General features: G+C 37.4%; 1 protein-coding gene across 1 annotated transcript; it reads left to right on the top strand.

Annotated features, from left to right (window-relative positions):
• Positions 1-1,393: 1,393 nt before the first annotated feature.
• CLNS1A (chloride nucleotide-sensitive channel 1A) lies at positions 1,394-23,996 on the top strand. Its single transcript, XM_079105102.1, has 7 exons — positions 1,394-1,600; positions 7,840-7,976; positions 13,405-13,506; positions 14,110-14,217; positions 15,302-15,475; positions 20,744-20,833; positions 22,761-23,996. The coding sequence occupies exons 1-6, from the start codon at positions 1,461-1,463 to the stop codon at positions 20,809-20,811; spliced, it is 729 nt and encodes a 242-aa protein (XP_078961228.1). The 5' UTR covers positions 1,394-1,460; the 3' UTR covers positions 20,812-20,833; positions 22,761-23,996.
• Positions 23,997-25,547: the final 1,551 nt, after the last annotated feature.

Raw genomic sequence — 25,547 nt, 5'->3', positions numbered from 1 at the left:
ATTATATAGGGAATTCCTTTTCTGAGCAAAGCATTTGTTATGCAACCAAATAGCCAGTCACAAGTAAATGTCCTATGTGAAATCTCAATCTGGTCACTTGTCAAATTAGATTTATAAGCTATTTTCAAAGCCTCTTCCTCCTAGAGTTTCCTTAGAGAATTGAGTCAGCATTCACTCATATTCTTAAACTGGAAATTTAGAGATAATCTGTCACATTCCTCTCTTCTTCATCCATCCTGATCTTCACCTTCACAACCATCTTCCCCTCAATCTATCTCCAAATTCAGATGGCTCTGCCTTTAGATAGCTCTGGAATCCTTACTGCCAGTGTTGTCTATACTAGGGCAAAGACTCCTCTTTCTGTTTAGTGTGCCCGGCTCCCAGTCTTGCTACCAACAAACTAATCCAGTTTAAAATTCTACATTCCGCTAAACTCTTGCAAAGATACAAATAAAACTACCATACGTGTCCCGTCTTCCAGGTTGAACATTCTTACCGCATAGGTGTCATCATCCTAATTTGACAGGCAAGAAAAGTGGAACCTAGAGGGCTTGTTTGAATTGCACCAGGTCTCTTACTAACTCTTGCTCTTGAATTTAATCCCTCACGTTTCATCTGTAAAACTGGGTCAATAACAGAAAATCCCTTCATAAATTTGTCATTAAGAATGAAGAAATAATGCGAGTAACCTGCCTAGCAGTGTGTGGCATATAGCATTCCGTCAACTTTAGTTACTATTACAACTATTTTTCGCTGCTCGTTACTTTTCTGGTAAGGATCTAACGAAAAAGTAAATTAAGAGTTCGTTCCAGATCTGGTGGATTCTTTTCCCTTCAGCACCCCATCTTCCTTACTGCCTTGGCAGCTCTCAGCCCCGCGTTAATTACCTCTTCGTGCTGGTGCCCGACTGACAGGTGGGGATAGGTGGCTCTTGCGCTAGGGCGATGTCAGGACCTAGACTGATGTCTGGTGCGTGGCTGTGTAAACCTGACATGTAAACAGGTTCGGTGAGGCGGGAGCAGGTGAGAAGAGTCGTGAACCCAGCTAGATTTCTGACCTCTAGATGATTGTGGTGTCTATTTCCTGTGCATCCTCGGGAGGGGACTTCACGTCTCAGGCCCGTTTCCGCTTTTGTAGAAAAAGGCATAATAATATTCCTTGTGCTTCGTCTCTCACAGGGCTGCTGTGACGACCTTGAAGTAGGATGTACCAGAGAAAGTTCAATTATTCCAAGCCTAGGACCTCAGAAAGGGAGAGGGAGGGTGGGAGTAGTGTCACGTGATAAATCCCGGCGTCAAAGAGCTCCGAGCGCTTTTCCTAGAGCGTCTCATCTCTATGGTCGATAGCGCTCAAATTCCCGTGCAGACTAAGTTGTTCTTCCGGAGTACTTGCCACCGCTTCCGGGGCGTGCTACAGCGAGCGGGGTTTGCTGTATTTCAGCTTCCTGCGAGCCTGTTTCGATGCTGCCCGGTACAATGAGCTTCCTAAAGAGTTTCCCGCCGCCGGGGCAGGATGAGGGGCTTCGGCAACAGCAACCAGATACAGAGGCTGTGCTAAATGGGAAAGGCCTCGGTACCGGCACTCTTTACATCGCGGAGAGGTAGGATCCCTTTTCACCAGCGATGGCCTCTTGAGCACCGCCTTCCAAGCTGGCACAGGCGGTGCAGAGGAGCGAGGCGAGACGCGACCTCGGTGCTGCTGGGAGCAGAGCGCGTGCTGTGTGTTTCCAGGAAGACTCTATTATTCCACCGCGCCCTTCCCTGGAGCCTTTCTTTCTCCATTCTCCAGATGGAGTTTCTCACGGTTTGTGCTTTTTACCCGCCTGTCTACTGAAGATCTGGAGCGTGCATTGCCATTAATTCATGGTTAAGGTTTTGAGTTTGCGAATCCTGAGTTAGACTTTCGGTGTTTCTCTCTTTGCGAAAGAACTTATGAGAAAGATGTTACCCTACACATGATATGTAGGCCCAGGGCAGATTGTAAGAGATTTCGAAAGTTTAGTTCAGGAATATAGATTTTCTTTTCTAGGTGTGGGTGGGAAGAGGAACATCCTCAACCCCACGCATGCCGGGATTATATCCAGAGGCACCTGACTTTCGTTTTGGGGTTCTGGAAGGAATTTCTCTTTAATTTGTACACCTGAAGCCCTTTGGAATTTCACAGACGTGTCTTAAGTATTGCATTTGAAGTCCATGTTTACTTGATATGTGTGTCCTTCATCTTCCAAGCTAACAATGACACATAAATCCTTGTCCTTCATACTCTCTGTTTTCCCCTTTTGCTACATCACTTCCTTCCATACCCAGAGAATTCTGTGCTTTTAAGAGCTCATGTAATTACATTGGACCCACCCAGGTAATACAGGATAATCTCCCTATTGTATTGTCAATTGATTAGTAACTTTAATTGCATTCCCAAACTCCCTTCTGTCATTTGAAACGTATTTACAGGCCTGACACCAAGAAATGAATGTCTCAAGAGCCAGAATTCTGTCTACTAGAGTACGGGCATAAAAATTGTAAAGACCCCTGATTCAGAGGGAGATTTAGACACTGGGCAAAGTTTAGGCTTTTAGCTAGTCACTGAGATAGGAAGTATGACTAGGAACAAAAGCAAATTGGGGATGAGGGGCAGGTCATGAGTTTAGTCTGGAAATGTGTGGAATCGTTCAACACATAAGTGTCTCTCTTAGGGGAGGGTATTAAAGGTTTGGAAATCATTATAGTAAGTATTAACATATACTCAGGGAGTTGATTAACTCATAAGGGAACAGGATGGATACAACCCTGGAGATACAGCTTCCTGAAGAGGTGGGTCATAGAAGAAGAAAAAAGAAGAGTAAAGGCACTCAGATAAAATCAAGAAAGTATGTCTTGGGTATTGACAAGAAACTCTGGTGATCTTGAGGGCAGCATTGTCTTTTAAACAGTGGAGAGTGGAGCACAGATATATTCCTAACCCTTATACAGGATGTTTTCTTTATTGCATCTCCATACTTTGGTTCTTCTTTCAAAAATTTCTTTTTGGGAAGATACTGTACTTGTTTTTGCATTTTGAAAGTTTTAAAGAAAACCTGCAAATGTTATTAATACCTCATAAAAATTCATTAATTGTTAACATTTTGCCATGTATCTTTTGTTCTTGAGCTGTTGGAGAATTACAGGCATGTTTTTTACCTCATCTGTAAATTACTTTAACATAAATTTCTGAAGCGCAAGGACAATCACAACCCAGTGTCACACTAAGGAAGTATTAGATACTTTTAAGTTTTTGTATTTTTTTTTTAAGTTTCTGATTTATTTCAATTTTCACTAACAAATCTCATTTCTTTAAGAAAATATTTTTGTATCGTGTGCAAAAATTATATACAGGTTATATATATATATAAAGAATGTAATTTTCGAGATTCATTTTTATCATATTTTAGTTGTATATTTTTGCATAATTGTGGGATTTGTTGATATATATTTATACATGCACACAATATAGTAATATAATTGGTCAGTATTCTCCAGTATTTTCCCCTTCCCTTTCCTCCCCTCTCCCCTGGTCTCTTTACTGATGTCTTTCAATTTACATGATCCCTTTTTAATTTACATGATCCTGCCCCCTTTCTTTTTCCTTTCCAGCTTCCACATAGAAGAGAAAACACATGGCCCTTGACTTTGAGTTTGTCTTATTTTGCTTAACCTAATGTTCTCAAAGTTTTATCCTTTTTCCTGCAGATGACATAATTTCATTCTTCTTTGTGGCTGAATAACACTCCATTGTGTATATATACCACATTTTCTTTATTCATAAAGAATTATAATTAAACCAACACTTGGATATCTGGATATCTCTTCACTCATTGTTAGACTCACCTCCTCATTTCACCTCCCTTTTTGTTCTTACCCATCTAGCATTCCAAGTCTTGATGATTTTTAACATCCTGGAAAGTCTTCCTGAAGAATGTGACAAATGATGGCTAATAGCCAGGTGAATGGGAAAATGTTCTAATTAGAATAAACAGGATACCTAGATGCAAGGGTAAAAAACATTCTGAGTACCAGAATATGTATGTCTGTATTTTACATAGACACACATGTACCATATACATATGTACTCAGTCTAGCAGTACTTCAATAAAGCTGAAGCAGGAAAGAGCCGTGTTCATGAGTGTGGTATATATTATAACCCTTAGGCTTTGTGAAAATTACTTTAGGACTTCTGCCAAAGAGGAATAGTGTCAGATTTTACTTTAGTAAATAGCTTCTCAGATATGTATTTAAAGAAGTAGATTTTGCAGTCTTATTTTCAGAGCTCATTTTATAAGAAGTTTGACTTTTTATCTAAAGCAAAATATAGAGGCATAGATAATTCAAATAAGGCCATTTTAGAACAGGTAAGATAGATAATTAAATTACAAATAAGTAACTTAAACTTAGGGAAAAAATGCCTTTTTGCATCTCATTCCAGAATTAATTTTAAACCAAATAATTATACCAACACAAGTTCAAGATCTTTCTTACTCCCCAGTCATGTTTTTTTCACCCCATGCCAGGAATAAAGGGCACTGATCATACTTGTGCAAAAGCATGAATTTAGCAAAAACATTTCTAAAATCCCAACTACTCAGAAGACTGAGGCAAGATTGCTAGTTTGAGGCCAGCCTGGTCAACTTAATTGAGAACCCTGTCTTAAAGTTTAAAAAAAAGTACCACGGATGAGCCCTTGCTTAGAATAGGCGAGGACCTGGGTTCCCTTCCAAGCACTGGAAAAAAAAAAGAAAAAGAAAAAGAAAAAATAATTCTCTCCATGTTTACTGGCTAATTCTTGATTTTCTTTTTTGTGACTCATGGTTTTTTAGAACTGGATATAGTTAATTATATATTTTGGTTCAGGAGGGCTTTTCTTCTACTAAAGTACATGAAAAGAACCTAAAAAATCTAAACTTAATGATTAGGAAATGTGACTTTTAAGTGGAATTTGCCTCTGTCCTAGGGTGCTGAATCCATTTCCATGTATTGCTGTGAAAGCTCTATTGGAAATGGTGTGGTCTTGTCAGCAGTGAGCAACTACATAGCAATTATTATGGCTTTTAAGCTAAAGGCCATAATTTGATAGGCACTGATTCTATATTTAGATTTCAAACATTTAAAAAAAGTTTTGAGTCTTTGAATGTTTGGAATTATTTTGGACTTTTAGGTATGGAATATTCTTTTTTAAATTATGATCATGCCAGAAGACTTTTGAATTAAGAAAAGGACAGTTTGTTTTAAGATAGTATGATTTTAGTAGGGCAATTTGTGATCCATGAACACTCATTTATCTCCACATTAAGAAGGAAGAAACAAACAGGAAAAGGCACATAAAGCACACAATCTAATTCCATAATGAAACCTGTTATTTTGAACCACTAGAGATGAGTTATTCTGGAAAATAATTTCTGGAGTTTTTAATCACTTGGTGCTCTCTAAAGTATGTTAGTTTTAAGCCACCCAGCTTTTCCTTTTCTGTTTTCTTTTTAAATAAGCCTATTAGATTATTAGATGGGAATCTTTCCAAAGGATTCTGGCTTGCTTGCTTCCTTTTTTTTTTTTTTGCACTGTGGATTGAATCCAGGGGCAGTCAACCACTGAGCCATATCCCTAGCCCCTTTTTTTGTATTTAGAGACAGGGATTTGCTGAGTTGCTTAGGACCTCACTAACTTACTGAGGCTGACTTTTAACTTGTGATCCTCCTGCTTCAACCTCCTAAGCAGCTGGGATTACAGACGTGTGCTGGCTCACTAGGCAATGGCTTTTTTAAAAAAGATAGTTAATCAGTAGGTAGAGGCAGGAGGATCACAAGTTCAAGGTCAGCCTCAGCAATTTAGTGAAGCCCTAAGCAACTTAGTGAAACCCTGTCTCAAGATAAAAAATAAAAAGGGCCAGAAATGTAGCTCAGTGGTAAAGCACCTCTGGGTTCAGTCCCCAGTACCCAAAAACAAACAAACAAAAAAATTAAATTGGCTTCAGTATATTTGTGGAATTAAACAGTTAATTAAAGTTAATTATTACAGTCTTCATAGTGTACCTTTGTTTTTCTTTGGTGGTGGGGTGGGTTTGGGGCCTTCCACGTGCTAGGTATGTGCTCTACCACTGATCTACAACCCCAGCCCTGTTCTATTTTTTTGTTTTGGGACCAGATCTCACAAAATTACCCAGGCAGACTTTGAATTTGTGATCCTCCTGCTTCAGTCTCCCAAGTAGCTGGGATATAGAAGTACCTTACCCCACCCAGCTCTGCATTTAAAATATTTTTTTAGTTGTCAATGGACCTTTATTTTATTTATTTGTATGCAGTGCTGATAATCGAGCCCAGTGCCTCACATATGCTAGGCAAGCGCTCTACTGCTGAGCCACAACCCCAGCCCTCTGTATTTGCTTTTGATAATGCTTTTGGTAACTGAGTATCATGTGTGATGTACTTTTTATGCTCTTCTTAGATGGACTTAAGTATAAAATTCAGCCCCCTCTTCACACTGAATGTGAACAATTCAGACTACCACAGTGTCCTTGTTCCTGTCCCAGGGAGTCCTGGATTCTCCTATTGTGCTTTTGTTTTTGATTGGTTAGATATTAGATGCCCAGGCTTGTTAAAATTGTATAGAAAGTAGAATGATATAGAAGTATTGTTTAATTGGCTTTTTTATTTGTTCGTTTATTTTTTAGTGGTGGGGATTAACCCAGGTCTTCACACATAATGAGCCATACCCCCTAACCCCTTAACTTCTTTTTTAAACTCTTTGTTGAGGTAATTCACATAGCACAATTTGCCCATTTAAAGAGTACAATTCAGTGGTTTTTATTCTATTTACTGACTTGGCAATTATCGCCGCAATTGATTTTAGAATATTTCTAAAATATTCTAGCAAGGTTCCTTAGGTGTCATTCTTTATTTCCTTCCAGCCCTAGATAACTATTATACTACATGAACTTTTATTACATAACAGTTTTTGTGCTTTCTTTGGGATCTTTTTGCTAATTTCTGCTAAATAAAATAGTCCCAAATGGGTAGTTTTACCAAAAAATTAGGCAATACCTATTCAGAACTCAACATACTGATTTTGGTGATATGTGTCCTTTGTCATATCAATAAAATATTTGCATTTGACCACTTTTGAGGGAAAACTAGACCTAACTTATTTATAGCTTTTTCCTCAAGCTGGGAATAAAGGAAAATCTTAATAAAGTTTATCTCTTGTGATTGTGATTACAGCCATTTCCAATATATATCATTTATTGTAAGGTTAATGGGGAAATTGGTGATTACCAAATATTCTTTGCATGCTTACCTTCTGAGCACTATGCTAATGTTTTCAAAGAATGTTAAAGGAATGTGACAAGTTAGGTTGTGCTATCAGTTAGCAGGTTTTATGTAAAATTCATTTCCACAGAGTTAAGTGCTAATTGTATATTACTGAGCATAAGTGGAGTTTAGAAACAGAAGAGATCATTATAGACTATGGTAATTGAAAGGCAACCTCTTGGAATTGCTGGGGACTTAACCAGATGAGACAATTTGCAAAAGGGAAGAAGGTACCTTGAAGACATTCCAAATAAGAATAAGTTACACATGACTTTAAAAAAAATTACATTTCAAATCTATTTTAATTTATAGCTGGTAGAAAAGAAGGTGTAACAGATTTGGTCTTAAAGACAATTCAGTTCCTGCTGCTAAATTTTCTTATTGTAGGGATATTTCTTAAAAAGTGAATTTGAATTTATTCACGTGCATGAAGGTATGTAGGTCGAACCTTTATAAACTTTGGGATTCAGTTTCTAAAAATAATCTGTTTAAAACATGTTTTTCAGCCGCCTGTCTTGGCTAGATGGTTCTGGATTAGGATTCTCACTGGAATACCCCACCATTAGTTTACATGCGGTGTCCAGGGACCTAAATGCCTATCCTCGAGAGCATTTGTATGTTATGGTGAATGCCAAATTTGGAGGTATGTATGGTGTAATTTAATCTAGTGCTTCTTTTGGCAGTAAAGTGTATTTCAAGTCTTTAGTGGTTGATGTTGCCAAGGTTTGTCCCTAACTCTTGAGCTCTGGGCTCCAGCCATCCTCCTGCCTCAGCCTCTCACGTAGCTCGGACTATAGCCACACAACCACCATGCTCATCTTGAAAGCAGTCTTTGATAAAAATCCATGTAATGTTCAAGTCATTGACCCACATTTGGTATTTATTAAACATAATTTGAGCACAGTAAAATAATTTAGATACTTGAATTTCTGATGATAATGGACAGGTATTTTGTGTAGCTGCCTTTTTTTATTTGCATGTAGAAGTTTTTGTTATTATCAATATGTATTTCTCTTGAGTTTAATTCTTTATTATCTTTGTCTTTGTAAAGGCACTCTATAAAGGCTTGTTTTAGTATATTCTGTGTTTCTAAGAATTTAGTGTAGAACTCTTTTTGTTTTGTTACAGTAGTTCTCAGCAGGTAGATGGGGAGGATTTTCATGCCTCTCAAATCAGCCCCTCTGTTCCCCCACATTTAGTGATGACATTTTTGGTTGGAGATGGAAGGGGATCCTTAGATGCCAAGGATCCTGCTAAACATCCTACAGTGCACAGGGCAACCCCTCACAACAAGGAGTTATCCAGTCCAAATGTCAGTAGTGCCAAGGTTGAGAAGCCCTGGGTTACAAAATTTCCAAGATTTGCTGTTAGAAATAATTAAAAAGATTCATAAAAGGATAGTGAAATAAGGCATGGTGGTGCATACCTGTAATCCCATTGGCTCCGGAGGCTGAAGTGGGAGGATTGCAAGTTTGAAGTCAGTCTCAGCAATTTAGCAAGGCCTTAAGCAACTTCCAAGACCCTGCCTCAAAATGAAGAGTAAAAAGAACTGTAGATGTAGCTCAGTGGTAAAGAGTTTCTGGGTTAATCCCCAGTACCAAAAATAAAAAATTATAGTGAAGTTGTTTTCTTCTAAAATTACAGGTTTACTTTTCTTTAATTGAATATATAACAGAAAATCTCAAGAGTTTACCTCTTAAGTATTGCTCCTTTGGGGTTTTTATATGCTTCCAGATATAATATGATCATTTATTTTAGTTTTGACACTCATTAATTTTTAGGGCTTTGGCAAGCCCTAACTCATTAAGTACTAAAAACTGATTCAACCATCTGAAAATAATCTTTGTTACAAGATTTTAAATTCTTGCCATTAGGAAGACGTCAAAGACAGATTTTAAAAAATCTAGTTAAGATTGAAAAGGATAAGGAAAAGTAAAAGGCTGTTGAACTTGAGGTGCAGGAAGACTTCTTAATGAGGTCCTAGGTACAAAGTTCACTCACTAAGTAAATGCAGTTGTGATTTTATAACTGTCAGCTTTTTGTTACTGTGACAAGATACCTGAGGTGATCAACTTAAAAAGGGAAAAATTTATTTTGGGTCTCTGTTACAGAGGTTTCAGTCCATGGTCACTTGACCCTCTTGCTTTGGGCCTGTGGTGGCACAATACATCATGGTAGGAGTGCATGGTAGAAGAGGCTTGTTCACTTCATAGCAGCCAAGAAGCAAAGAAAAAGAGAGGAGGGACTGGGGTCCCAGAATCCCCTTTGAGGGCATGCCCCCAATGACCTAACTTCTTTCTACCAGGCCCCTTACCCTACAGGTTCCACCACCTCCTAAATAGCTTACTAGACTGGTAACCAAACCTTTACCATGTGGGCCTTTGAGTGACATTCAAGATCAAACTGTAGTGTTAAGAGAACCATGTGTTTAGTCATGCATAGAAATGCAAAGCCTTAGAGGTACTCTTGTCCGTCAATTCCAGATGCTGCTGTGTTAGTGCAGGGGGTATAACTCAGTAACAGAATGTGTGCTTAACGTACATAAGGCCCTAGGTTCAATCCCCAGCACCAAAAACAAAACAAATGCCAGTGTAAAATGCCCCTAAATAGTGTCAGGCATTGGCATTGGGTGAAGGTCTTGTCAGTAAAAAGACTAGGGAGATACAGTTCAGGCAAATGCTGGCTAAAGGGATAAAGAATACTAAATAAGGAAACTATGTGGTTAACTTGCTAGGCAAGTCATTTTCTCTGAGCCTATATTTCATCCAAAAAATTAAGAGGATTGTACTACGATTGGGGTTGTGGCTCAGTGGTAGAGTGCTTGCCTTGCACTTGTGGGGCACTGGGTTTGATCCTCGGCACCACATAAATAAAAATAATATAAAGAGATTGTGTTCATCTACAACTAAAAAAATCTTTTAAAAAGAGGATTGTACTAGTCTTTTATTCTGAAACCTGGCTACATATTAGATATACCTGGGGTCTTGTTAAAAATTCAAATGCTTGGGGCTGGGGAGGTAGCTCAGTTGGTAGAGTGCTTGCCTTGTAAGCACAAGGCCCTGGGTTCGATCCTCAGCACCAAAAAAAAAAAAAAAATGCAAATGGTTAGCTGGTTGTGGTGGAGCACGCCTATAATCCCAGTTACTCAGGAGACTGAGGCAGGAGGATCTCAAGTTCCAGGCCAGCCTGGGTGACTTAGCAAGACCCTCCCTCAAAATATAAAGATAAAATGGGCTAGGAATGTGGCTCAGTGATAGAGAGCCTGCCTAGCATGCATGAGGCCTTGAGTTTGTTCCCTACTACCCACTTTACCACCCACACACAAAGCAAACGCTTGAAATCCCAAACGTCATGGAATGGGACTGTTCAGTAGGTTTTAGGTAGGTATTTTAAACTTGTGCTCTTTGGGAGGCTGAGGCAGGAGAATTGTGAGTAACTTAGTGACTAAGGCCCTAAGCAACTCAGCGAGGCCTTTGTCTCTAAAAAAAAATATAAAAAGGGCTGATGTGGCTCAGTGGTTAAGTTCTCCTGGGTTTAATCCCTGGTACCAAAAAACCAAAAACTTGTTCTCTATGTGATTATTTGCTTGAAATTGATGAGACTATGATTAATCCTTTCTTAGAAAAATGTATAGACTTTTCCAGCTTTATAGAAAGTAGTTCTTCCTGGGACACAAACTCTCCATCAGCTTATTGTAAAGAATTTCGTTAATCTATTTTTAAAATAACTTTAAAAATTGATTTCCATTGTTGAAAATTTAGAAAGGTTTAGAGAAACATAATTTGGATGCTATATGCAGTGACCTAGCATGAGTTGGTGATGGTTGTAATGTTTTGGAATTGTAAAAATGCTGTATTACTTTTCTGGTTTTTGCCTTAAGGTAGATTCTTGAGGATATAAAAGAATTATTAATATTGGTTATTTCTGGGGAGATGAGCAAAAGGGGCATGAACTTTTTCTTTTAATACCTTTAGACTCTTCCAGTTATTTTTATACAAGTATTTATTACTTTTATAATTTAAAAAAGTAATACTCATTCAATTATAGATAATAAGTATAGTGTGGCACCATTTTATTTTTTAAAGTGTATTGAAAAACTTTGGTGGTATTAAGTAACTTATTCTACTATATAGAGTTATTTAGAGCTCTCCAGTATTTTTATATTGCTCTACCTGTTATAGAGGTAGGTGTGTGGTGTGTGTGTGTGTGTGTGTGTGTGTGTGTGTGTGTGTGTGTGTGTGTGTGTTTGTGTGTGTTTGTGTGTGTTTCCCCCCTCCTGGTACTGGGACTTGAACCAAGGGGTGCTCTACCACTGAGTTATACCCCCACCCCCTTTTTATTTTTTAAGGGTATCTCTTAGTTGCCTAGGGCTTGCCTAGAACTCAGAATCCTCCTGCCTCAGAACCCTACAGTAACTAGGATTATAGACGTGTGCCACTGCACAACTAGGAGATATGTACACTATATTTAACAATATAATAACATTAGAAACAGAAAATGTCTTGTTAAATCTATCACTTCAGACTTCTAATACTGGCCACTTTGTGTTTTTTTCTTATTGCTTATCCGTATTTTTTTCACCAATCTATAATGAACTTAGATGACATAAAAATAAAGGATTTAGTGGAGAGTGCCCCTATAATTGATCTTTGCAAATAGAATTACTACATTAAGATTGTACATTTTTGGACTGGGGTTATGGTTCAGTGATGGAGTGCTTGCCTGGCATGCATGAGGCACTGGGTTCCATCTCCAGCTCTGCAAAAAAAAGAGGAGAGGTAGTACCTTTCTACCTTATCTTCACCAGCATGGAAAATTAGCATTTTCTTAAAATGGTAACTTTGATATAACAAAATTTAATTTATATTTTTAACATTACTAATTTTGAATGAGTTTTAATATTTTGGGGGCCTCCTTAAATATTTTGGTGACCTGTATTTTATTAATTGTGAAAAAATTCAAACATATTGAAAAGTACAGAGAATAATAAACATTTTATTATTCAATATCCAGCATAAATTCTAATGTATATTCATAATTACTATAGACCTTTAAAAATTACTATATCATACTATTGAAACCTTTTTTTGCAGGACTTCCCATTTGATCCCCTACCTTCTGTATTGAGAGTTAAATAGTATCTTGAAGTTGATGTGTCCTTTCTGTCTATACTTTTAACTTTCACTGAAGTGTATTTCCCCTTAAGAGCAATATAAGGATTGTTTGTTGTTTAAAATTTTAATGTAAATGTTGTTATATATTCTGCAAAAAGCTTTCTCAGTTTTATTTTTTAAATGTATTCATGTCAAAGTATATGTATCCCATTTGTTCCTTTTTTAACTGTTGTCTATAAAATATATGATCAGGTTCCCTTTATGAATATTCAGTTTATATTTTCATTAGTACATACTTAAATGTGTAATGTGGTTGTAGCAATTTTCACATCCACCAGCACATACTACTTCTTTTTCTCAACATCTCTCTCTTTCTCTTTCACCCCCTTTCTCCCTCCCTCTCCCCCATCCAGGGCCTCCCAAATGCTGAACCAGTACTGTACCACTGAGCTAAATCCCCAGCCCTAGTTCTCTTTGAACAATTTGATTTTTCTTGTCTTCAGACTAAATTTATCCTGTTGGGTCAGTTAACTTTCATGGGCTTTAGTTTTCTCATCTGTGAATTGTTAGTGATGAACACATCAGTGGATTACACATTTGCTTCTGAACCCTTTGCTTTCAAGTGAAAAGTAACACAACAGTGGAATCACTATGGCTTCATGGGAGCTCTGAAGTCTTTAGAACTCAGTGAAGCACAATGTGACTACCCAGAGAATCCTCCCTCTGCTTCCTGGTCCCCCAGTGCTAGGGATTTATCCCAGGTCCCTGAACATGCTAGGCAAACACTGTAGCACAGAGCTACACCCCTAGAACCAGAACCTTTTTTAGCTCTAAAATAACCATAAGAAAAAAATAAATTGCAGTATTCAGATGTATCAAAAAGTATCTTAGGAAATTCTCTTAGTTTTTTGAAAAGTCAATAAGTAATATTAAAAGTTATTTTTATTCCCTTTCTAGAAGAATCAAAAGAATCTCTTGCTGATGAAGAGGAGGAAGACAGTGATGATGATGTTGAACCTATTACTGAATTTAGATTTGTGCCTAGTGATAAATCAGCATGTGAGTGTTCTATCCTATTGATCTTTTCCCATTGTGTACCAAGCATTCCCGCATTGACACCTTTACCCCCATTACCTCCATTCTGTTGTTTTTTCTTCATTTTAGCATCTGTAGTATCATTGAGGAAAAGGTACTATTAATATAAAAGGTTGTGAGTGTAGTGAGAGAATTGTATACACTGTGTTACCGGGTGTGTTTTGTGAGTGGAGGAATCTGTTTAGTTTTATTGATTTATACTACTGTGAATCTCATCCGTTGGATTGTAGTCACAGCACTTCCAGAGTGAGAGATGTTTGCACAGTGCCCTATCAGCTGAGGGGATTTATCCTGATCAAACCAAAGACTCCAACCCCTTCTTGCAAAAAATCCAACCACCCATTAGGAGATTTTAGTAATATCTTGAAATGAACTCTTAGTTTGTGACTTGTCTGCTGCCTCAGGTACTTATTCAGGATCAGTCCTATACTTGGAATTTCAAAAGTTTTGTAAATCCTGTTATCCTAGTAAACCTTTTGTTAAATTTATTTATACTGTTGGTTATTTTATTATATAATATTATTTTATCCCCCAAAATATGAATTATAAATTGATGTCCTTGTTTAGTGGAGGCACTGTTCACTGCCATGTGTGAATGCCAGGCTCTGCATCCAGATCCTGAGGATGAAGACTCAGATGATTATGATGGAGAAGAATATGATGTGGAAGCACATGGTTAGTAAAATGTATTTTCAATATTTGTTTTACTGTTCCATCTTGAGCTTTTATTTATATGCAGGGTAGGGGATTATAGTCTTTTTTTGTATCCAATAAGCAGCTAGTATAAAATGGTTATAAATAAAACTAAATCATACAGTGGCACACTTAATGCCTAAGCCCTTTCAACAACTGAATTGGGAAAATTTGGGGGCTTTCTAAATTTGAGGGTGAAAATGTTATTGGGAGGAGGACATGGATAAATAGAGACAAATGGAAGGAAAGAAAAGTGGTAGATAATGAGAAGAGCATTTTAAACTGAAGTAGAGAAGAGACCTCTTTCCACCCCTTCAGAAGCTGATTGATCTCTGTCTTATTTAATGTATTTCTTCAAACAGCTCATTCTCAAAGTCAATTTTTCCTTTGCCAGAACTATTCTTCATTTATCCAAGAATATTTTTCCATTGCCTTCCCAGACTAGAATTATATTCACTAGCACAGTAGAGTCTCAGTTTGAGGCATGTGCATTCTCTCTCTGATTTTCCCTCACTGGTCATAGAAACATTAATCTGGGTATGCACAGCACTTTCCTCCATACATACTGGATTCCTGGCCTTAAACTCGTTTCTGAGATTTTCCTTCTCATTACCTAAATATGTCCTCATCTTTCTGAGATTTTTGAGTGGTTTTTATTTATATGTTCTTGATATTTTCTAAAATTTCTGAATATTTTAAAAAGCATGTATTTAATCAGAATAAAACCTTCAATACAAATATCAAATTGATTTACTCTCACCTATAAAATTCCACCTGGGATAATATCAGACTCCCTGACCCCCTTTTATTCCTTGTAGTCTCTGGACATGTCTTTCTCTGGGAATTGCTGTTTACTGGTTTATTACCTCTAGAAATCCTTTCTCATGCTAGAGGGTAGTGACATTCTCTTTATATTTGTCTTCAACAGTGGCCACATCAGTGAATGTTGGAGGTATTTCTCTGGAAATATGTTTTTACTCTACCTTATCTTCAGCAAATGTATTAATTATTAATCTTGTTTTTTCTAATTGTTGTTTAATGGCTTAAAAGTTTTCTGTTTGTTTAGAACAAGGGCAGGGTGATATCCCTACATTTTATACCTATGAAGAAGGATTATCCCATTTAACAGCAGAAGGGCAAGCCACACTGGAGAGATTAGAAGGAATGCTTTCTCAATCTGTGAGCAGCCAATATAACATGGCTGGGGTTCGAACAGAAGATTCAGTACGAGATTATGAAGGTGAGTGTCCTTTCTCTTCAGTGTGAACAGATGGCTACCTGAGCAGTAAGGGAAGTTATAGAGAAACATAGGTTATTTGGGAAATTAACACAAAGAAATCTCAAAATTAACTGTAGTATAGGAAACAAATGTACAATTACATAGAATGGGAATTCTTATGGGGTTGGTTTGCTTTCTGGCGATTTTATACCCCTCAATTACAAGATTATAAAAATAGAAATTTTGTTTGTCCCAACCCACCCAACCAGTGCTGGGAATTATACCTGGAGCCTTAATGCTAATCAAGCACTCTTACCACTGAGACACATCCCAGCCCCAGATATTTTTAAAATGCTCACAAGCAATGAAGAAATGAGAGTGGGGGAGAAAGAAAAAAAAGAAGTATAATTCTGACTGAGGTCTGTTTACTATTTGCTATTGCAAATCTATATTAGTTTGATTACGCTGTCATAGTAAGTTACCATAGATTGAGTGATATGAAAAATAAGAAGGTATTGTCTCATAGTTCTAGAGGCTAGAAGCCCAGGGTTGGTTGTCTGAGGACTGTGAGAGAAGGAGCTCTTCCAGACCTCTTCTTTTAGCCTATCGATGGCTGTGTTCTCCCTGAGTCTTCATATCATCTTTCCTCTGTCCATGTCTGTGTCTAAGTTTTCCTCTTCTGTTAGTCACAGTGTTCCAGAAAAACTAATGTGTATGTGTCACATAGTGGGGAAACATCCCTACATCTTATGCCAAGCTGCTATTATTATATCTGCTGTGTTACCATTTAACATCTGCTATTTAATTGCATACTCCTTCGTAGGTATAAAATGGGGGGATGTCCTCCTGTGTGTATGCGTACACACTCTTGTTTACACAAACACACACGCGCGAAGATATATAGATAGATGTGTATGTAGTGAAGGCTGGCATGTACAAAATCAGCCAGGTAGGCTGGCAGACTGCACACCCAGGGAAGAGTTGATTGATGATGTAGCTTGAGTCCAAAGGTGATCTGCTGACAGATTTTTTTTCCTGTTTAGGGTAGATCAGTCATTTCTTTGTATTAGGCCTTCCGTGGGCTGAATGAAGCCTACCATAGTATGGAGGGTAATTGGTTTACTCAGAGTTCACTGATTTAAATGTTAGTCTCATCTAAAAAGTACATCCATACCAAAGACAAGAATGGAAACATCATGTGACATAGCTATACTTCTCCTTGGTATTTATCCAGAAGAACTGAAGTCAGCATAAATATAGTGATACATGCATATCTGTGTTCATAGCAGCTCAATTCATAGTAGTCAAGTTAGGGAACCAACCTAGGTGTCTGTCAGCAGATGAATGGATAAATAAAATTGGTACATACATACTCAGTAGAGTTTTAGTCAGCCATAAAGAGCAACACAGTTAATGTTGTTTATAGGAAAATTGATGCAACTGGAGAGCATCATGCTAAGTGAATTAAGCCAGTCTCAGAAATGCAAGAGTCATATGTTTTCTCTCCCATGTGAAAGCTAAACAGAAAAAAGGAAATAAAAGGGACCTCATGAAAATAGAAGAGAGACCAGTAAAGTCGTGGAAGGAGATTGGGGGAAGGAGGAAAGGAGGAAAAGGGGAGGTATGGGGAGTAAACAGACCAAATTGTGCTGTGCGCATATATGAATGTATCACAGTGAATCCCACTGTTATATGTAATGTAGGGCACCAATAAAAATTTAATTTGAAAAGCTCTAATAGGGCTGGGGATATAGTTCAGTTGGTAGAGTACTTGCCCCAGGTTCAATCCCTAGCACTGCAAAAAAAAAAAAAAAATCTAATAAATACACAAAAAAGTTAAAAGTACTTCCACAGTAACATCTAGAATAATATTTGACAAATTCTCTGGACATCACAGCATGCCCAAGTTGACACATAAAATTAACCATCACACAGAAATAATCCACTACTGTTATAAGCACTTCTTGGATCTTGCTCTAATTTAGTAGTGACTACAGAATATTTCTAAAGAGGCTTACCTTAGTTTTTCATTTATTGCTATGCTTAAGTTTCTCATAATACAGTAATTAGTATCTCCATGCACATAGCATATTGACCTGAGGTTCTTGAAGTTCTGGGATTTTTAAAACTTATTTTTGAGAAGGGCCCTCTGTCACTCTGTCTCAATTTCATGGGCTCAAGTGATCCTCTCATCGCAGCCTCCTGAGTACTACAGGAATAATTGGGATTACATGTGTGTGTGTCACCATTCCTGACTTACAGGATATTTTAGTTTGGGGTTTGGGTTAACACTATTATTCCTTTTGTCCCCTGCTTTTTAAATTTGTTTTTTGTTTTGAGATGGGGTTCTCACTGTGTCAGCCAAACCATGCTGGTCTCAAACACTTGGGCTCAAGTGATCCTCCCAGGTCATCCTCCTGAGTAGCTGGGACTACAGGTGTAACACATTCCACTTGGTTCATCATATTAAGCCCCAGCTGGTGAACAGATGGTGTAGACATCAAAAATAGACTTTTATCGCTGAAGTTTTTATTTTTTTAATTGTAAAATTCCTTGTTTAATTCTTTGTATGGCACATTATTTTATGCTCATAAAAAACTGAGTTAAAGTAAAATTTTTGAACTTTAATCCATTAGCTTTATTAACACACTGAAATTGTCTGTGTCTAAAACTTCATTTTACAGCATTGCCCATCTTCTAAATTCCTGAATACCAACATGATTTTGTCATTTAAACCCTTGTTGTCTAATGATGGTATTTCAGTGTTTTAGTACTCAGTTTTGTAAAAGGCATTTATTCACTGTACCTAGTACAGTGAATACAGTAGTGCTTGAAAATGAGGTTATATCTTCATTTCAGTGACTTTTTAATGGAGAGTAGAGTAAGTTAATAGTATGTAGAGATACAGCGTGAGATACAGGAAATGATTGGGAAGCTGTGAGAGCGTGGGGGCTAGGCCCTTCACCAACTGGGATAGTTGAGCCTCATGGAATAAGTGATATCTAAGCCAGGATCTAAAAATGAAGCGAAGTGATCCAGGTGAAGGGAGATTGCACACAGGTTGGAAGAAAAGACAGGTCAAGGGCTTTGTCATGTGGAAAGGTTCATGCCAAATGTGATGGTGCACACCTGTAATTTCAGCTATTCAGGAGGCTGAGGCAGGAGAGTTGCAAGTTTGAGGGCAGCCTGGGCAACTTAGCAAGACTGTCTCTTTCAAAATAAAGACTACTAAGGAATGTAGCTGGTGGTAGAGCACTTGGTCTAGCATGCATGAAGTCTGCCCTGGGTTCAATCCCCAGCACAGCTCCCCCACCTCAAAAAAAGACCTTTTGCATTTGAGGGGTACTGTATCTCATTAAGTTCATTATGTCTGGAACTTTTTTTTTTTTTCTCCCCCAGTACTGGGGATTGAATCCAGGGTTGCTTAAAGTGAATGATAGATATTACAGTAACAGAAGTTGGAGTAGTGAACTGGGCTGTCTTAGATTTGAAAGTCTTGTTAAAGAATTTGAACAGTAACCTGGGCACAGGGGCAGATAATATAAGCCCACATAATGTTCTTGAGGCTGAGGCAGGAGAATTGGAAGTTCAACTCCAGCCTGGGCAACTTATCAAGACTCTCCCCCAAATGTTTAAGAAAAGCAGGGGCAAGGGATGTAGCTCAGTGGTAGAACTTATCTAGTGTGTTTGAGACCCTGGGTTCAGTTCCCCAGGGATAATTGATTTTTGGTTTTTGGTTTTTGGTTTGTTTGTTTTGGGTTTGTTATTTTTGTTTTTTTTTTTTTTTTTTTTTTTTTTTTTTCTTTTTCTTTTTGATACTGGAGATTGAACCCTTGTGGGAGTCTCTACCTATGAGCTACATCCCCAGCCCCTTTATTTTTATTTGGAAATAGTCTGGCAAAATTAAGCTGACCTTGAACTTGTGATCTTCCTATGTCAGCCTCCTGAGTCACTGACATTACAGGCATGCTGCACCACCAAGCCTGACAAAAAGAGGTTTTCTTTTTTTGGTGGTGGTGGTGGCGGGGGCCAGTACAAGGGATTGAACTCAGGGGCATTGGACTGCTGAGTCACATCCCCAGCCCTATTTTGTATTTTATTTAGAGACAGGGACTCACTGAGTTGCTTAGCACCTCCATATTGCTGAGGCAGGCTTTGAGCTTAGCCTCCTGAGCTGCATCCTTCTCCTTAGCCTCCTGAGCTGCTTAGATTACGGCATGCACCACCACACCTGGCCAAAAAGATGTTTTTGATCATTATCTTTAGGTCAGTGAGAAACCATTGAAGAATTTGATTATCAGTGTTCCAGATGATGGCTGTAATTGCAATGTGGAAAATTAGAGAGGAAATATACTTGAGGAAAGACAAGAAGCCTTGTTAGTAAATTATATATTAAATTAGAGATGGTGGCCTAAATTTAGTAGAAGTAGTGAATATCAAGAGACTTGACAGATTTAAGAGACTTGAGATAGAAGCATTAGAAATTAGAGAAAAAGTAGGAGTTTCTGGTTTGGGTAGATAAGTGGTTCTCTTTAGCAAGACTGGACAAGTGGCGAGATGACAGGATATTTGCATATCCCTGTGGTGGGATGATGCCAAGGGACTTTTGGAAAAAGTTTGTGATGGGCTGAAGAGTGGAGGGGTGAATGGAAGCAAGAAAGTAGAGAAAGCAGTTGTAGACAATCTATCCACAGGACTTTTTTTCCTTGTCCCCTCCTATATTTTTAGTGAGATGAGAAAAACAGGGCAGTAAGCAAGCTGTTTACTCCAATTTTGTCTTTTCTCCTAAATTACATTTTAGATTTTGTGAGAATAGGACCACATGCCTTTAAAAAAAAAAAAAAAAAAAAGGCTCACAGTAAATAGCACAGATCCATGAAGAGTGAACAGTTGATACTTAGTGCATTTGAAAGTTTCTGTCTAGGGCTGGGGCTGTAGCTCAGTGGTAGAATGCTCACCTCGCATGTATATAGGCCCTGGGTTTGGTCCCCAGTACTATGAAAAAGAAAAGTCCTACCTACAGCTCTTTCATTGTTGAGTTTGAGTGTTTACAAAGTAAATGTTAAATATATAGACTAATTTTAATTTGGCCTAAATCAACAGCCTTTGTTTTCCTTTCTCTGTTCCTGAATACTTTAGTTTTCCATAAAAAGTGGAGGGAGGGGGGCAACTCTTACCAACAGAGGGCGCCAGCTTCCTTCTGGTTGAAATTATATGTTGCATCTACCTATTTGAAGTGCTTGATAGAATATAGCTCAACAAATTTTTTTTGTTTGTTTTTTCTTTCAGATGGCATGGAGGTAGATACCACACCAACAGTTGCTGGACAGTTTGAGGATGCAGATGTTGATCACTGAAAATGATTTGTGCTGCTTTAATGTGAGTAGTTTATTCTCTTCCTTGTCATTGAACATGAAAAGCATGTAAAATGATAAGTTTTTATATTTATAATTGAAGAGAACTGTATAAGGTTAGCAGTTAAGAAAAATGTTTCCCAGTTCTGAAATTACTGAAAGTTACATGTATTTTTCTCTAAGAAATTGGGGTCTACAAATGTGATGATGATCAATTTAACGTCTGTTATACACTTAACAAGTGCACCTTAGCATTAAAAGCTGATTTACCAAACCACAACAAACCCACGTAGTTATCCAAAAGCCACGATTTCCTAAGTAATTTCCTGCCTACTTTTCATGGCTGACAGAAGAACTCTGCCAGTTTTCTCTCCTGTGACACATTTATGAGTTTTGCCTGAAGTTTGTCCCTCTTTGCTATTTTGTTACTATGAAACATATATTGTCCTTTTCCAGCCTAAGTATTTAAAATGTATGTTAGTAATAATTTAAGATCATGTAGCTGGTGCATACCACACAAAGCTAGGACTAATAACCTTAATAGTCCTTCCTTTGTAAACTGCAAAATTTTCACATTGTTATATTGTTGTCCTTCTCTCTTCCCTGTAATAACATTGTCTTCTCAAATACTGGCTGTCTTCTAGTCCTTGACACCCTTCTTTCCAGGCTCTTTTATTGAAGCATGTATTAATAGCATGGCAAGATTTATATATTTTGTTTTCTTCTGGTATAAATTTTAGTTCTGGCTTTTTCTCTATTTAAAATTTTAATTTCCTGTACCCCTGTTCCATTTAATATCAGAGACCATCCTTTTAAAGTTCCAGACCTTCCAAATTGTTGCCACTGTGAATTTAACATTGCTTCTCATACTTACCATGAATTGTGATATTAGATCTCTGCTTTCTTCTCAGGTCCCAGCAGAAGAACTATCAGAAAATAACATCATAGAGTTCTGTGACTTATATCTCTTCCCATAAATACTCAGTTCTTATTTTCACATTTAGTTCCATCACTGGTGGCCAGATAATCTAAAATCAGCAGCACCTCCTCTGCAGTGTGTGTGTGTGTACACTGCTAGTACTCTGAGCGCTGGCTTTCATCCCTTGCTTCTAGATATAACTTAACTCTTTCATGGGAAACCTTTTAGTATCAACCTCAGTCATCTTTCCTGATGTCTCATCACATTCTTTTTAGAACATTGTTTTTTTCGGTTCAGAGATAGTTGTTATAACAGTTTTATTACTGGAAAACCAGCATTTTGGGTCTTCTGACTTTTCACATATTTTTCCTCAAGAATAGATTATTCAGAGAACATCGACCACTCTGTTAATAATGATCATGAGAAACTGATTTGATTTGTCACTAGTGGTTACACAAATGGGATGTTATTGTAATCCCTGGCAAGAATTCTTAGGATTCTTTGTAATGGTGAAAAAACCATAAAATAGCCACAGAATTTCTATTGAGCTGATGGTTTGCTTTCTATTAATTTCATGTTCTCTGCTCAGAAGCAAAGAGATATTTTATTCATAAAGTTTATTCAGGCTTTTCATCTGCATAATTGACCTGAATTCCAAACAATGTCTGTAAATTTGTAATCATTTAAAATTATATGTGCCTTTAAAGAGTAAACAAGGAATAATTAGAGAGTGTATGTAACCATTAATAATTTCTAGATAATTGAACTAGGACCTCTCAGTGCCTGAGAAGGGATAAAGGAGAAGGCACATGAATGGTGAAATCACAGTTCTACCATGAACTGGCTGTGTATCTTGGGGCAAGGCTTATACCTTGTCTAACCCTCAATTTCCTCATCTGTAAAGTGGGGTGGTAATCATGTCAGGGTTGTTGCAAAGACTGAGACATAATATATATAAATCCCCTGTTAGTCTTCACAAGGCATTCAGTAAATAATAGCTGTATCATAAACATTGTAAACCTTTGTTTTTCAGGTTCTGCTTATAACTGTACGAGAGAACTTGGTGCCTCTTCCACTTTGCAGTGGGGTTGATGAAAGTCTTTCCTTCTCCAAAACTCAACATTTAAACCAGTTCTTTCTCAAGACAAACTATACTGAGACAGCAGGTTGTCACCAGCAGAAGGAACTATGAACTTTATTAACAAAGGTGAATTAATTCAACCAAGGGGGTACTTGTAGTTTATGATTTACCCTAAAACTTTGTGTCTAGGTACCCTTTGAGTAGGCCTATAATTCCTGCCATCGCTGTATGAATCATCTGTACATTAGCAGACCGGTGGTAAAGATGCCTAGCTAGGAGCTTGGAGTGTGGGAAGAAAAGGCAAAGATCTCAGAAGGATCAGACTTTGTTGTTCTCCACAGAGACAAGAGTCTTTTAATGATTTGGGGACCGAATTAATTAATTCAGACCTCTGTAGTAACCTCTTGGGAAATATCCCAGCTATAGATCCTGCTGCTGACACAAGTGTTTCTGGCTAGCTTCTGCTCCTTCTGACCTCTTTTACCAGTCTGCCCTGTTATAGCCTCTTAGGTTATATCATTTAATTTCTACCCTCTTAGCTTAGTTTTCTGGAACAGAACAAGTGAACTGAAATGAAGTCCTCCAAGTACTTCTAATGATAATTGTTTTGTCTTTGTAATAGCTTAACAAATAAATCTACATTTTCTATAATACTATGCTCGCATTCTTGACTAAATCCATTAGTGAGGCTTTTTTGGTTTTATTTTTTAAGTAATGCTGGCAAAAAATCATAATCTTGGTGTGGTGGTAGATCTCAGTGATGAGCACTTGCTTAATATACAAGAGGCCCTGGTTTCCATCCCCAGCATCACAAAAAAATAAAATAAAATGAGAGAGTATCTTGTTGATTATATTTTGCTCATTTTGTTGATATGAACATGAAATTAATAAGAAAATATATAGCTTCTGGCAAATATTTAGTAAAACAAGGAATTCATATACTTGAATTTCTGCTGCTCTTTTGGATCAGGAATAATTTCTTATATTTTTCAGCTCTCACATTTTAGTTTTTCACAGATACTTGAGTATTTATAAGGCTGATTTGTAGTTCCAGACTTATACCTGAACTTCAGATAACATTTAAGTTAAACAAGCTATTCAGAGTCAGCCAGTTGGTTAATTAGTGATTGAATGCTCTTGTGTCCTCAGCCCAATGTTCTCTTCAGCATTTTCACTTGGTTTCCCTCATCCTTCAAAGAAAAGTAATTTTCCTTTTTTTTTTAACTAGACTTGGGGAAAATCTAAGTCTGTTGTAATTGGCGTAAAAGAGCCACCTAGAAATGGAAACTAAAATTTTCTAAGATGTCCTGTGTACCAGCCACCATCCTGGGTTCTTTATATATATTATGTGTTCTAATATACCTAACTACCTTATGAAGTATAGATGCTTTTATTATCCATTTGTGTGGGGCGGAGGGTACTGGGGATTGAATCCAGGAACATTTTATCACTGAGCCACATCCACAGCATTTTCTTATATTTTATTTAGAGACAGAGTCTCCCGGAGTTGCTTAGGACTTCGCTAAGTTGCTGAGGCTGGCTTTGAACTTTGATCCCCTTGCCTCAGCCTTCTGAGCTGCTGGGATTACAGGCATGTACCACCACATCCAGCATATTTATACCTTTCAAATAACCTTATTTAAAGCCTTATGAGTTACATATTTAGAGATTCTGTTAGGTTCTTCCCCAGTATCGATAAAGTTAAGAGTTTATGCACTGATTATTATAGTGTATAGTCCTTTACTTTTAGAAGACAGGAGTGATTAGTGAGGATTCAGAGATACTAAATACTTAAATTTGGATTTATCTATAGAATTTTTACCCACTTACTGCTATATAGCTAATATTCATGCAAAGACTATTTTAAAAGTATTTCTAGAATGGATGAATCCATGTCTTGTACCCATCTTCTCTAGCTAATATATTAGTGATTAAATTCTAAGCAACATCCTTTATGTGGGTTCTAATAGAATTATTGCCCTCACATTATGAAGGAGATGAAACATACTTACATATGTTCATATATACAGAAGTAAAACTAGTATCTAATTTGGGGACTTCCTAATTTCAAATGGGAAATTAGAAAAACTTTAATGCAAGGAATGAATTTGGCTAGAATGTTTTAATCTTAATTTGTAAAGATAAAGAAAATAAAAGATGTATGACTTGGCAGTAAGACTAATGTACAGTATATACAGGCTAATGTTTGTTCGTTGTACCAGGGATTGAACGCAGGGGTGTTCTACCACTGAACTGCATATCCAGTCCTTTATATATTTTATTTTGAGACAGTGTCTCACTTAATTGCTGAGGGTGGCACTCAGTTGCTGAGGGTGGCATCAAACTTGTGATCCTCCTTAGCTTCCCAAGTCACTGGAATTACAGGCATGCATCACTATGTGTGGCGAGGATTTTTTTTTTTTTTTTTTAGATTATATTAATCACTAATGCATATAATATAATGCACTTAGGATAATGCCTAGAAAATAGCTCACTAGATATTAATTATTACCAGTAGTAGTAATGGCTTCATAAGAGATACTAAGGTTCAACCACCACTTAGAATATATTTGAGAAGCTTGAAATTTAAAATTCCATTGAGCAAATTAAAATAGATGTCATGAAATCTATGCAATTTTTTGTAGAACCTTCAGAGCTTCACGGCAAGTCTCCTCTATAAACAGATCTAATGCTCTGGAATATCCAGTTTATAGGCATTTAACAGGCTAATAAAGGCAA

The sequence above is a fragment of the Sciurus vulgaris genome, assembly GCF_902686455.1.
Source record: "Sciurus vulgaris genome assembly, chromosome: 11".
Taxonomy (NCBI): Eukaryota; Metazoa; Chordata; class Mammalia; order Rodentia; family Sciuridae; genus Sciurus; species Sciurus vulgaris.
This window is presented reverse-complemented; position numbering and strand designations above follow the sequence as displayed.

What these genes read in the sequence shown, in the direction of transcription:
- CLNS1A (XM_079105102.1), top strand. Translation starts at nt 1,461, where the DNA reads ATGCTGCCCGGTACAATGAGCTTCCTAAAGAGTTTCCCGCCGCCGGGG. An exon ending in ATATGATGTGGAAGCACATG is followed by an intron (nt 14,218 to 15,301) that starts GTTAGTAAAATG and finishes CTGTTTGTTTAG; the next exon opens with AACAAGGGCAGGGTGATATC. An exon ending in TTCAGTACGAGATTATGAAG is followed by an intron (nt 15,476 to 20,743) that starts GTGAGTGTCCTT and finishes TTTTTCTTTCAG; the next exon opens with ATGGCATGGAGGTAGATACC.